Genomic DNA, 14,321 nt, shown 5'->3' with positions numbered 1-14,321 from the left:
TTATCACAAAACGATAAATATGATCCAACCGCGCATCGGTTAACGAGAACGCCAATGTATGCGTGTCCGTTTCTACTAATTTTTATAACGAACGACGAACACGCGCGGATGACATTCCCCCGGTTCATCGAAAGTCTGGGGGATATCAGATTAGAATCGAGGAACGTCCAAACGTGAAATTTATCTGCGGCCAAGAGAGAAATAATCAGCGGGATTGCGGGTCCAACGGAGCTCGCAGGTATACCGGTAATTCCTACGGCGCGTTTGTTCGAAATGCGCGCACCACCGACGAACCGACGTTCGAAAGAACGACAACTATATTTCAAGTGAAACGCTACGTATCCCGATGCTTCGCCGTCCTCTAGGAATGTTTTAACACCTCCTTACGAAACCGAGATAACGACGGCTCCGCTTATTTCTCCTATTTGGTACTGTCGTAATTTTTCTTTACTTTCTGTTAGTCTCTTCGAGGATGAAAGGTTTTCTCTTTGTACGTGTGTCGCGAGAAAGGGATGGCTAGAAGATGTTAATGATCGAATAAGAGAAAATTATTACCAGTGAGAATGTGGAGATATTGTGAATTGAAATTCGAGAAATATTATTAAATGCGTGGAATGTGAAATAACGAGTGTATCGAAGATTGTCATTGTGAAAATATCGATACGTAATATTTATCTACATTTGTAGAAAGTGTGATAAACGAACTTGAAGATGATGGATTTTATGACGTTTCCTATGCAATAGCAATAATTAGGGGTAATTATTAAAATACTTATGAGCAAGGACAGAATTAAATCGTTCGAGTACATTTGATGTAAAACTGTGATATTCATGGTGTACGCCGCAGTCCTATAATTCAAGAAATTAGTTCAAGATTAAGTAAGAAAGATAGTCGGAATTTCAGAATCTGATCGAGATCCATTTGCGATTAACAATATAAATGAAGAGTAAGTAATAAACATAATGAACAACTATAATATTAATTACTGTGAGTGCAATTACTGCATTTGATACGTGTTAATGCTGCTTTTGCGTAATATTCATAAAATATGTAAATTGTTTGTGATATTCCTAACACTAATTAATACGTCCATACCGTTTCAGTTATTAAGAGTATCAAAGTTTGTATGATTTTAATATCTCATATTCAATTTATGTATATTGATTAGGACATTCGACCGCAATGTGCGTATTTAAAAAAGTCTGGTTATTTTCAAAGTTTTCGACTGTTATTTCGACCTAACCTAACATGCCGAAAATTATCGCGAATTTTCCAACTAATTTTGAACATCTTTAATTTACACAGCTTCCTCGAAAGTTCGTATCTCCATGGCCACGAAACAAAACCAAATGCACTAAACTAAATGCATTCAAATGTTATGCATATTTAAAAGCAAGAAGCGCAGCAGGTGTAACTGGAATTGGTTGATAAATCGGCATCGAAAAAGCGGATACCGTAATGCGGGCGAAGATATTTATTGCGTAAAAAGTAAACGGGGGTGCACACCTCGCGGCGAGCTCGAAATTCCGTTTCCATTTTGCCAGATTAGATCACACCGTGTGAAATAACGCAGGCGACCGAGCAAGAAACGGAATGCGCGTCCTTTCGAAAAAGGCCCGCCGCCCCCTTTGAAAACGAACGAGACGAATCAAGCACGACTTACTTCGGCTGGCCAAGAAGATCTCGATGGCGACGTTCTGGAGCAGATAACGGCGCGAGAATATCGCGCGCACCTCCGAGAAGTACCATTTCCCGTGCAAATGGTCGCAGTACTTGAGCACCTGAAACGAGAAACAAAATTAAAAAATATTTTTCTTTCCTTTAATGTCGATGAATATTGTGTTAATTATACATATAGTTCATTATTTATTATATTAATTATACACATAGTATAGGAGAATATAAAACACTAGAAGCTCGCTTATTAAAACTATAACCAAACATAATTTCGACTGAAAAATTATTAAGCAAACGTGCAAAATTCATCTAAATTACTTTTCCTCTCAAATGATTCAGATAAAACATCGCATAATTCATGATTATTTATCACGATAAAAATATTTTTATACGTCTTCGAATGTCTTCATTAAATCCGTAAACCTTGTTAAGAAGCTGAAAGTGAAGAAGTAATAAATCCATGTTACGATTTATGGGAATAATAACATTCAGGTTCACATTTCAGTGCCTATCTTGCACAAAAAATTCTTGCTTTAGGAAACCATCCTTCATGGCATCACCTCAACCGCGAATCCGGAATAGCGATTCAAATAAATCATGTTCTTCTGCAATTTTCCTTTCATACTCTTAAGAAAATAATGTTCAAACTCTCAAAATTCTTTCGTGTACGGTATATACGAGTAAAAAATTACAAGAATGTTACTGTTGATCTTCACAGATTTCCTTCATAAATAGTAATATTCGTTCAGAGGGTGAATTTACCACTTTCTTCGCCAATCAAAGATCAACAAAATCCCAGTTCGTTTCTATGCAAACATTTCATCCCTGTGCAAAACTTACCCCGAACTCCTTACAAAATCCTTCTCCAAACACCACGAAACATTAATTAAAACCTTGGCCTCGTTCAAAACCACCGACGTCCACCCCCAAAAAGTGTAAGCCTAATGTACCTAAATGTACCTATTCCACTGTGCTGAGATGGAAAGCGGTTCTCTGGAAGGAATGCGGTGCCGATTCCTTGTTTTTAAAACTTAGCGCGATCGTAAAGATAAACGCGCGTATTGGTCGAACGTGTGACATGTACGAGCAAAACAACGTAACGTTGCGTGACGCTGAGCGACAGAGAACACGATTTCCCTTGCTCCTGTGCAAAGCTGCTTCCTTTCGTCTCTGTGTTAACGTACTCACAGACAGAAATTTTTCAAACGAAGCCGAAAGCTATCTAAGCCTCGATCCATAACCACCACCCGGATGGAATGATCGGATTCATATCGAAAGAGGGACAAAAGTCGGGGTGGCGATCGCATGGCTGACCGTAAGTATGCAAGCTGTATTCAGTGAAGTGTGATGTGATATAGTGAGACCGGTGCCGGTCGCAAGATGGCCGTCATGGTAGGAGGAGCCTCCTGCTGAGCCGGGAATCGATCCCAGGACTTCGCGGGCTTGCGCTCTCGAACGAGTCGTGAACAACTCGTGGGCGAAAAAGGGGGAGGGTAGAAAAAGGACGAGGCTGACGGCGGCGGGTCCGTACGAGGACGGAGAGGAAGCAATTTACCGGGACGCGGCTAACAGGCCTTTCAATTTTTCCCGCTTAACGAGCGCCGCCGTCGCGATGTCCTCGTGCGCGCCAAATGAAATTATCCTCGATATAACGCGGAATGAGCGCGGTCAACCCGTGTCCCCAACATCGAGATCGTATCTGTTTGATGATTCGACGCTCGTCGAATTTCTTGTTCTTCGGTGGTATAACGAGAACTTGACCGAGCGATGGGTGTTACCAAGCAGTCATTGAAATTAATGCCACGACTGGATAGCTTGGTAGTTGGACGAGAGCGGGAAAAGTTATTTGATGGCCGAGGATTTTGATGTGTTTTGTACTCCCTGGGGTGCTTCGTCGGCAATGCCAGAAGAGTATAGGTATTAAAAGCAACGTTCCATTAGGTGGAATGCAGCAGATATTTGTTAAGTAACTAAGAGAGAATCGTTGGTACAGAAGCGTGAAATTAGGGAGGAGTTAAAGTACTTGTACAAAAATATTAATCATAGAAGAATTAAGACGTTGGTAGCGTCAGGAGTTTTTCTTTTTCTTTTTTTTTTTTTTTTTTATCGCTAAGTATTTGCTTAACTTTGAAGTTCCAAGTTGTAGAATTCTACGTTTTCTCGCGGTACGATTGTGCTACGTGTTTCGCAAATTGCTAATGCGTTCATGAAAAAGGGTCTGCCAATGAATATATACAAATAGAAGTTATTCAAAAGTTTCATAGACTTTACTGAATTCTATTCAGACTTCGTATCCAAAAACAAAGTTAAAAAGTTAAGCTACCCTTATATTCGGTAGTAACAAAGATAGACGTCTAATGAGCGTAACGCAAAACAACAAAGGATATCCGACACACAAATAGGTAAGTTTCCATGAAGAGCAGAGAAGAGTGCTCCCTACGAGACGCAGGAGATCAAATAAACACGGGAGACGACTTTAGGGTGCAACGCACGCACATGGAAATCTAATTATTAGCACATAAGCGGTTCGAAATCTCCAGGGACAATAAATGTCGCGTCAACTCGTGAAGATTAAGTAGAACGCGTGCTGCTTGTATTAATAACTCATTAAAGAACTTTATAATATTGTCAGGAAGGGTTAATTATTGTCATCTATCGTGAGAATTTTTAGAAAATAACAGAAGATTATTATATGCAGTTATAAATGATAATTCGAACAAATATTAAGTTAAATATGTAGAGCGTTATAAATGTGTAAAAATATTTCATAGCGGAATCCAGTGGATTCCATGCGCGAGATTGTAAGAGAAGTCGGGGGTGGCTGCACAGAGCCAACCCCTAAGAACGAATGCGCAAGCTCTTCGCAAACATTGCCAGTAACTGATAAGAACGCGCCGTGATACGGAATTCATTATTTGGATGGTTGCAATCTGGCTGCAGATATGACACGCGTGCATTCTATGTTATCTCCTGAGATCATTTTCCTAATATTTATGTTCTTTAGAAAAGCAATGTTTTCAAAACGTACAGAACCTTTCGTCTCATGGCGATGTCACTAAAGATTGCATCTCTTGGCTACTACAAAACGCACAAATAATCGGTAATAAAATCTGTACTGATTTAATCTCGAAATCTCGCCAGCTAAAATCTCACCGTTTCACAAAACTCATCAATGTCACGAAGAATTACGCGTAAAACAAACATACACAGGTATATGTATAGTTTCCATAACGCGCGCCACTAAACAAACTTACCCCATAAAACAAGAAAACAAAGATTATCCAGAAAACACTTCGCCACCATCATTCACCCAAAACACACTCTTCCACGGCAGCAACGCGACCGAAAAGTGAGTCGTTAAAATAACAGGGACACCCCTGTTCCGGCGTATCACGGGGTGCCAGCAGTCTCGCGCGACTAATATGTTTACACGTTCGATGAAGCGTCCACGGAGAGAGAGAGAGAAAAAGGGAAGAGAGAAGATGAAAAACAAAAAAGGACGGTGGTCAAAAAGAGCTGCGTCTCTGGCAGAGTGTCAAGTGGTGCGCGATTAGTGTTCCCCGTGCGGCGTTCATCTCTCAACGAAGCGAAATCGTGGCTGCGCAGCAGCGTGCTTCGACAATGGGCGTCGTGATGTAACAACATGTGTCGCGTTCACAAGGGCCCCTCGCTGCTCGCTTCTATGTACACCATAGGGCACCATAGAACCACGGGTACCACTTAGCAGCCCGGTATACAACAAACAGATTAAGCACCGGACAATAATAGACCCCCCGTCTCTCTTCGGCTGCATAGGTTCTCGAACACCCTCTTGATCGTTCTCGTGGCGCGCGAACCACTCGAAATCACGATAGCTCGAACAAAACATGGGAGGCGGAGAGGATGGTGGTTTATTCGATTCGGTGTATATGCCTGAAGTGGCCTGATCATTAATTATACGCAGCAACAACGGGGATGAGGCTCCAGAGTTTTGTGTTTTCGGCTCTTCTGGAAAGTTAGCACTTGAGAGATGTGCATAGGCATTTTTTTTTCGAGAGAGAGAAGAAAATTTTTTTTGAGAATATAGAGGAATTCATTGAGATTGTATTTGTTTTCCTAATGAGTTTTGCGTGGGAAAGGTGGATGCGAGAAAGTAAAATCAACTTTAACTTCGTTTGTTTTATCGAAGTAGCGTTATTTTGGACACTATATAAGCGTAAGATTAAAATCTTTTATTTCTTTCTCTTGTATGACGAACACGGTAGCCATAGTAACGTGACAAACGCAACGTCAGTCGTCAAATTTCCAAGAAAGGTTGTGTCTACTCCATTCTAACGACCCTCGTTTCGTGAACGCGTCGGCTGATGCGTCGAAAACGTTCGAGAACCATCAAGACCATCCACTGCGGCAATGAGTTATACGTGCCACCTGCGTGTTCTCATACCTTTATTACCGTATCTCGCACGAGATAACGTATCGCGGCATCCGGCGCACAAAGGTCCCGGTGATGCAGCTAGTCCTGTTGCCCCTAATAAACGTAGAATTGCTACCAGAGAGACAAAGCAGTGTCTCAACCGACATTCACCGTGAATCCAACTCTTGAATAAGAGACGTTCCTTTTGAATTTTTGCATAGATGCATTAAAAAGCATAGTTTATACGAAGACTTCTTGAAAGTGTTATATATCTTATAATTTCTCTGCTATGTACTTCATTTATTGCTTTCTGTGATCTGTCGCTTATTTTCGAATCGCGAAGTTATTATATTTTACACTGGCTTAAGAAGAATTAAAAATATATTTTACCTTGAAAATTTTAAATTATAGGAATAAAGAACATCACTGCCGTTATTCATAATAAAAAAAACTGGTTTCAAACGATGTACCAGCATCACGCACAAAGTAATACAGTAGTTAATTATTTTCCGAGAAAATATATTCATTTTCCAATATCTGTCGACAATTTATCGTCGAAGAAGGTTGATTCGTGAACGGAATACTTTCAAGTACCCGACTTGGAATGCGGATTCCTGTCTTGTCGTCAGCCTCGATGAAAGTAATTGGACAGAACGAGCCGAGCTAATGGCGCTCGGTACATGCCGAACGACGACATTTCTTCCTTTGATGAACCCATATCGGAGTGTGGGGATATTACAAAACAACGCATAACGCGATTCACTTCGACCGACAGATGCGAGTAGACCGTCACTCGATTTGGACCAGTACTTCCGTTACTGAACCATGAACCATTCACGTATCGATAATCTGGTCTACACGATCTTTATTCGATCATTACACGTTTATTAACTTAAATTTTTTCGTAGAGATTCGATTCCGCGTAAAATTGTATTAGTTGCAACTAATTTATTTTAAGTAGTATTTTAAGATTTTTTAAGAGTAGTATTTTAATCGGCTTGGTGGAAAAATGGTAATTTTTCTTGTGGAAGGTCGATAGTTTAAGTAAGTTTGCAGCTGTGTTTCAACTTTGATAATGGATTTCGTTTGATGGCGAAATAATACTAAGATTTCATAGAAAAATATATTCAAGCGCTAACGCGATGTATTACTACTACTCATCTACTTACAAGAAATGAATCTATAATTATAATCAAAATCTCCAAAATATGCAATTTCAAAAGTGTCAGCGCAGAATACTATCAATTTAATTCAATTTTATAGAAATCCAAGAAAATCTATTCCAAGCATTAACTAAACCAATTAGAATTTGTCGAAATCCCAAATGAAAATTATAGGTAATAATAATCATAATTTCCACCACAAGCCTCTGTCAAAATCATACAGAGTTTCACTTCCTCGTCGCGGTGATTTCAAGCACTTAACTGTACACTTGTATTCAATGTGTTATCTGCGCAAGGAATTTCGCAATTCGCGGTCATTGTTCCGTTCGTGCAGATCGAATCGAGAGATCGGTGTTGGTTCACGTGTCATTAACCAAGGAGACCGTAAAATACACGATGGAGCTCTCCAATATTGCCGGCTGTTGGAGCTCGACGACTGAGCTCAGGATTATTCGAGGATTACGCGAGGATGTTCATCCGAGCTGATTTACAAGGCTGCCGTCTGCGTATACTTCAATTCGGCTGGCTGCCTCTTGCGAAAAGGGACTTGTCGTCGTTTCTACACGAAAATCTTATACAATGAGACGCCACGTAATAAGAGACTGTTCGAGACTCTTATACCTGTCGTGTAAAACGAGCCTTCGTAGTAGTATGTTTTGGCAAACTGCATTCAACTAGGATTGCTCTTTTGGAACTTCGATCTTTTTGGGCGCGATCGGGACATTAGATATAGTCCAGTGAATAGTGCAGTCGCTGGAAACGATCCTCGAAAATTTTACTTGGAAGTTTCGCGAATACCGAAGGCATTTTGTAGTGTTGGAAATATTCTAGAACTCTAAAACATAGGGATTTAATGAAGATGTTAAAATAGTAACTGTTTGTACAAGCATATAGGTATTTTTATATATATCATTCACCTTGTTACTTATAATTTGATCTTTAAAGATTCATATAAGTTCGCGAATAAAGTACGTGTTTAAACATGAAGATCGGTTAATAACAATGATCTTTATTACGTCAAATACGAGTTATTAGTATGAAAATGACATTGAAATTGTAGAAACATCGATTATGTATGTCTATTTCAATACGCTATGGCAAAAAGAGTAATAACATGATTATACATATTTAATATGTTATTTTGTTCTGGTTACGTTGTACAGTAATTGATATCTAATAGGAATTATTTATGTAATGCGTAATAGCAATACAATTGCAAATATATATGTATGTCTTTTGGACGAATATTAATCAGAATATGAAATTTAGATTTTCAGATTGATTGTGATTAGGTAATATACCTATTTTCTCTCTACTAATATGCTCTCTACTTCGGATTTAAAAAACAAAATTAACATATGATGATAGAAGTTTCTAGAAACTTTATTGAAAATCCACACAAAATGTAATATTGTTCATTGCTGACATAAGGCACTCTATGATTTATGAATCCCCAACTAGTGACAAATCATATTACAATCAAAACATTCAAATACTGACAAGTTTCAGAAAAAGACAAGAATTCTCTTAAAAAAAGTTTATTACACATTGAAATTTATCCTTTAGCCTAATAGCGGTTCAATATAATAAAAACCTTTGGAAATTTTATGTCAAATAAAAATCGAGAACTCCAATATGAAGAATACAACATGTTACTCTCACAGCATATTTTTCTACAATTTTCTTTCAACCACCCGAAAAGCTCTCTCCACTAGCAAAACATCATCGAATGAAAGACACGAAGGCATCATTTCGAAACTGAACCCGAGTTATCTTGTTGGTGTACAAATAATTCAGATTATAAACGAATTACGTCGAAACGAGATGATGAAAGGCACGTTTAGGGCACAACGAGACGCCGGGTTCTGCATTAATGCGAGGGCTGATGTAGCAGAACGTTTGACCCCTCGTCTCGCGCGAAAACAGCGCCAGGGTAAAAGACAGGGTGAGATCGAAAGGGAGAAAGAGATACACGTGCTTGACTCATGAATCAAGTCGCATTAGCGAAGGCATAGCAGGCCTGGTAGGTACCAATCTACCACTCCAACTTCGAGTAGATTGGATTTCTGAACTTTATTCGATTATCTGGAAGCGAAGCGGATAGAAACGCGTCGTTGAAGGTTTCCTCCGACTATTGTTAGAATACTAGTCCTGTGCATCTTCGTGCGTGGAAAGTAATCACTAGTAATAGAGTAAGATTCGCGAAAAGATTCTTGGTCGTTGATTCGATTGTTAATATGATGTTGAATATTTTCGAGATTGGAGACTTTCTGGTTGATAATATCAAGATCGAGGGAAGCAAACTTCCACGTAAGAATTTTAGAAGTTAACGTCCTATAAAATTACAGCATTCGAATTAAAAGAATTCATGTGAAATACACAAAAATCTTAAAACGGGTACATTTAGATAATTATTAGTAATATGAATCCTTAAAATACACAAAAAAAATATTTCTTTCGATAGTTTATACCATAAAAAAGATAAGTGCTAATACGCTTATAATTAACAATTTTACTAAAATATATAGTTTGTGACCTACCCCGAATACAGAAGTTTTATTAAAAACGGTGTCCTATTCAAGAACTTCTAAACCAGAACGTAGGTACATCCACAGGCGCTAAACCTTTTTAACACCACCCTCCAACTAAGAGCACCCTTTTCAACAGCACCAAACATTCAACAACCCCACCATTCATCAAATAAAACACCGTCTCCAACAACGTGTCTCTAGATTTTCCGATAACAAAAGGGTTAAGGAGGTCAAAGAAGAGAATCTCCGAATCTTACCTCGTCATACGAAAACTGTAATCTCCGGAATCTTATGGGACGTTCGACGTATGGGATATCTCGGCGGGTTATCGGTATTTTTGGACGCAGGTATTCGCGTCACGAGTTTTTACGATCAACGCATAAAAGGAAAGCGGTGCATTTCACGTTGGCGGATCGCTACTCTTATTCAAAAACATCTGCCAGCGCACCGCTGCCATATTGCGGACCGCGGGGGCTGTTTTTGTTATTCGCGAGCAAACAAGAAAACGAACACAGATCTGCTTCTTATTCGGACGTCGAACATTCAAATGACCCTCACGATGGAATTATCGGCTCGAATGATCGTGCGTGGAATCCTCTCGCGATCTCATAGCCCGAACAATGCGTTCTTTCGCAACTTGTTTTTACCCTAGGAATTTATTTCCAGGGACAGTCGATGGATTGATACATCGCAGAAAAGCGTCGATGTCTCCTTGACATTAGGAATGGAAGAACAAGTGCCAAGGCATTATTGTCTTTTTTTTCTACTATGTTTATGCGTCCTGCTGTTTGACGGGACAATTGTATGTATACCAACGTTCTCGATGTGCGCTTTATGCGTTTCTTACGTACACTTTTTACATTGTGATAGTTCATGGCTAAATAGCGACGGAGTTTCAGGTGAAAGCTGAATTAAATACGCTTTATGGGTTCTACAAATATCTTAAATAGAATATATAACGTGCAAATGCACTTTAAACCGAATAAAGTTATATTTAATGAAAGAATTAACAAAATATTTCTGACTAAAAGGATGTTCAATTCTTTCGAAATAGTAGACCATCTTAAAGAAGAGAAGAAGATCTCTCTACTAGCTACTCAAAACCGGTCAACTTTAACCAATCGGATCTTTAAACGTATCGTAACCCAGCCAAATCCTCCCCAAATTCCACTCGATATTTTGAAACTATACAATAACTCCCGTGTAATCGATACATTTCGTTCACTGTCCACAAAATTCTATCCGGACTATGTACCGCATTACCTATCCCCTTAGACCACCCTAGAGATCCTGTGTCATGTCCCTCGTTAACGACGAAAGAAACCGCGTAAATAACTAAAGCGGGATGAAGAATTCGACGGATCGAAAGGGCGAGAGGCCGTGACGGTTTGGTGTGCGCGGTCGGTCGGCACCGGGTCGAGACAGAGAGAGAGATAGAGAGAGAGAGAGAGAGAGAGAAGAAACGACAGGAGGCGTGGCAAAACCGCGCACACTCCACGTGACCCTGTCGTTCCGGAAGGCGGGACTTCGGGAGCCGGCACACAATTACAAGGGCAGTAGAACGGGCTGGTGGTCGCCGGTGCTCTCTCTGTCGTCGCGCGCGCGGAGCACCTCGAGTCGCGCTCGTTCCACGAACAACACCTGCCGCCGCCGATCGCCGTACATTCGTGCACGCTTTGTTCGTCCTCTTGCCTGTGACTCCTTCTCGAAAGTGCTAACCCTATTTGTCATCGTCGTAATCGATCGATCAGACCATTTTAGGGAGAAAGATACCTGGACCGAAAAAAGCTCGGTATCATGGATCGTAAAAGCAAATTAATCGAAGAAACGCGCGTCCACGCGAAAGAATGAGACTCGCCGGTTCCAGAGAAGCGACTGCAAAGAATCTTCGTTGATATCGATTAAAGGATATTGAGGCAAGATGTTGCTACCTCAAGATATGATGGCAGCCCAGTCGAAGATGCTGTATCAGATGAACAAGTATTATGGCGAGCGGGTGCAGGCTCGAATGGGCCAAGTACAAAAGACTATCCGGGAAGTGTGCAAGGTGGTGCAGGAGGTTTTGAAGGAGGTCGAGGTTCAAGAACCACGGTTTATCTCCTCCTTGACCGAGTGCAACGGCCGCTACGAGGGCCTCGAGGTTATCTCACCCGGCGAATTCGAGGTGGTCCTCTACCTGAACCAGATGGGGGTATTCAACTTCGTCGACGACGGCACCCTGCCGGGTTGCGCGGTGTTGAAACTCAGCGACGGTCGGAAGAGGTCCATGTCGCTCTGGGTGGAGTTCATCACCGCCTCCGGCTACCTGTCCGCAAGGAAGATTCGTTCGAGATTTCAAACACTGGTGGCACAAGCTTGCGATAAGTGTGCCTACAGGGACTCCGTGAAGATGATAGCGGACACCACGGAGGTAAAGCTTCGTATCAGAGAGAGATACGTGGTGCAGATCACGCCGGCGTTTAAATGTTCCGGCGTGTGGCCAAGATCGGCGGCGCACTGGCCGATTCCTCATATACCGTGGCCGCATCCGAACCTTGTGGCGGAGGTTAAGACGGAAGGATTCGACCTGCTGTCAAAAGAGAGCGTGGCGCTTCAAGGAAAACAGTCGGCCATGGAGGGTGACGCCTGGGTTCTCTCATTCACGGAGGCAGAAACGAGATTGTTGCAAGGTGGCTGTCGTAGACGATGCTTAAGCATCTTGAAGACTTTGAGGGACAGACACCTGGATCTTCCGGGAAATCCAGTGACCAGTTATCATATGAAGACGTTGTTGCTGTACGAATGCGAGAAACATCCCTTGGAGACCGAGTGGGACGAAGGATGTTTGGCAGATCGCATTAACGGAATCTTCCTGCAGCTGATATCCTGCCTTCAGTGTCGAAGATGTCCTCATTATTTCCTGCCTAATCTGGATTTGTTCAAAGGAAAGTCGCCAAGCGGCTTGGAAAACGCGGCTAAACAAGTGTGGAGACTGACGAGAGAATTACTAACCAACAGTCGTGCACTGGAGAAACTTTAGCTGAACCGGGAATTTCGCTTTTGAAGTTCCAAATTGAGGAATATAATAAAGAGAAAGACAGAGACAAGCGAAAGTTGGAGGAACGTTGGAGGAACGTTGAAGGATTCGGTGACTCGCGTGAATCACGATTTTCAGGATGCTGCTTTCGCGACAGTTCTTTGCCTGCTTTTTACCCTCGTAAACGTGGGAAGCCTACTTTCACTCGCTATCTTCTTGCACACGCTGCAGCGTACCAGGGTATAGGGATGGTGTAACAAGTTTCATTACGGTTATCCCTTTCCTCTTCCTTTCTTCTCTTTTTCTATTATTTAATAGTTTTTAAACCATGGTACGAATAATGCGAGTCAAACGTTGTTCAGTGCAACGTTCCAGTGCAATATCGTACAGCCAGTGTCCTGTTTCGTACGAAAGCAATTGTTGCTAGGTTCTACGTTGATTTTGTATAAATCGAATATTTCGTTTCGAAATGGGCACGTTAAATTTTGTAGACTGAATCGAATGTTAATCGAGGTGTCCACCGATCATTAGAAATACGTACTAGTTTGGAAGATATTAGTATTACTGCGTTTTTTATACGACTGAAGCTTTCGCTTGGAGCGGAATCTCCTGCTTATTAACGCAGCTCGAACGATTTTTCTACGTAGCGTTGCAGTATGCGAGAGATTAAATAGATACTCGGTTAGCTACTCTTATTCATCTAATGGCTAATGTGAATTGTCGTGTGATCCGTTATCGTTAAATTAATCTAATGTTTATGATCGGTTAGCAATCGAGCTGCCGACGGTAGCTTGGCCACCATATTGTTGTATGTACATAATTCTTTATATTATTTAAACGATATTTATTTCTCAAGAGAATCGCTGTTCGAACACATAATGTAAATATAAACTAATAAATGCATTTCGTCTCATAATAAGAATGCATGTAATTGATTTGAAACCTTTGCTTCGAGTTACTGTGATTAATATGAGATTATTAAAACTTGAATTTTTAACATCATAAATATTTTAAATCGAAAAAGATGGAAATTAATTGTTTGAATTAATAAATCATATGTCTTCAAAAACATCCCTAAACTTTTCCTTCATTCTTAAGAACTATCCAAATAATTTTCTTTCATCGTATAAATCAATTGGAAAACGGAGAATTTCAATAAACCGGTAACTGAATTGTTTCTCAACAATTGTTTCTCCCACCAAAGTAACTTTAGTCCAATAGTGGCGTGTATTTTATGTAACTTTCAAAACAAATCTAACGATGCATTAGAAGAATCAGTGAATATTAACAATTCTGACGACGATCCTCTACAGCTAGACTGAAGTTAATAAAAGACTGTCGCTTAATTCAAATCTCTTTCACAACTATCCTCCCTTAACAATCTTTCTATCAAACATAAAATTTGCATTCCAAATAACGAGATCCGAAATTTCGTACAGTCGTCCGATTTCAATCGTAGCCAGTTCTAAACGAGAACATAAAAACCATCACGGCGTAATTATTATCTACGATATTAACACTCGTGCGCAGGATGCCGAAA

The 14,321-nt window shown here is 40.5% G+C and overlaps 2 protein-coding genes across 21 annotated transcripts in view; one reads left to right on the top strand and one right to left on the bottom strand.

Moving 5' to 3' along the window:
- LOC117238402 (neurobeachin) overlaps positions 1-14,321 on the bottom strand; it is a 413,842-nt gene that overhangs the window by 21,041 nt on the left and 378,480 nt on the right. For all 20 annotated transcript variants that reach the window (XM_033503859.1, XM_033504441.1, XM_033503624.1 and 17 more), the window contains one exon: positions 1,665-1,782. In XM_033503859.1, coding sequence (XP_033359750.1) covers positions 1,665-1,782 — 118 coding nt within the window. The remainder of the gene's footprint in view (positions 1-1,664; positions 1,783-14,321) is intronic.
- Positions 11,295-13,689, top strand: LOC117239363 (protein mab-21-like). The gene has a single exon (XM_033504885.1). It carries the CDS (start codon positions 11,687-11,689, stop codon positions 12,782-12,784), a length of 1,098 nt encoding a protein of 365 aa, XP_033360776.1. The 5' UTR covers positions 11,295-11,686; the 3' UTR covers positions 12,785-13,689.

Source organism: Bombus vosnesenskii, unplaced genomic scaffold (genome assembly GCF_011952255.1).
Source record: "Bombus vosnesenskii isolate JDL3184/JDL3185 unplaced genomic scaffold, Bvos_JDL3184-5_v1.1 scf7180000013262, whole genome shotgun sequence".
Classification (NCBI taxonomy): Eukaryota; Metazoa; Arthropoda; class Insecta; order Hymenoptera; family Apidae; genus Bombus; species Bombus vosnesenskii.
Note: the sequence above shows the minus strand (reverse complement) of the source record. Positions and strands in the feature narration are given on the sequence as shown.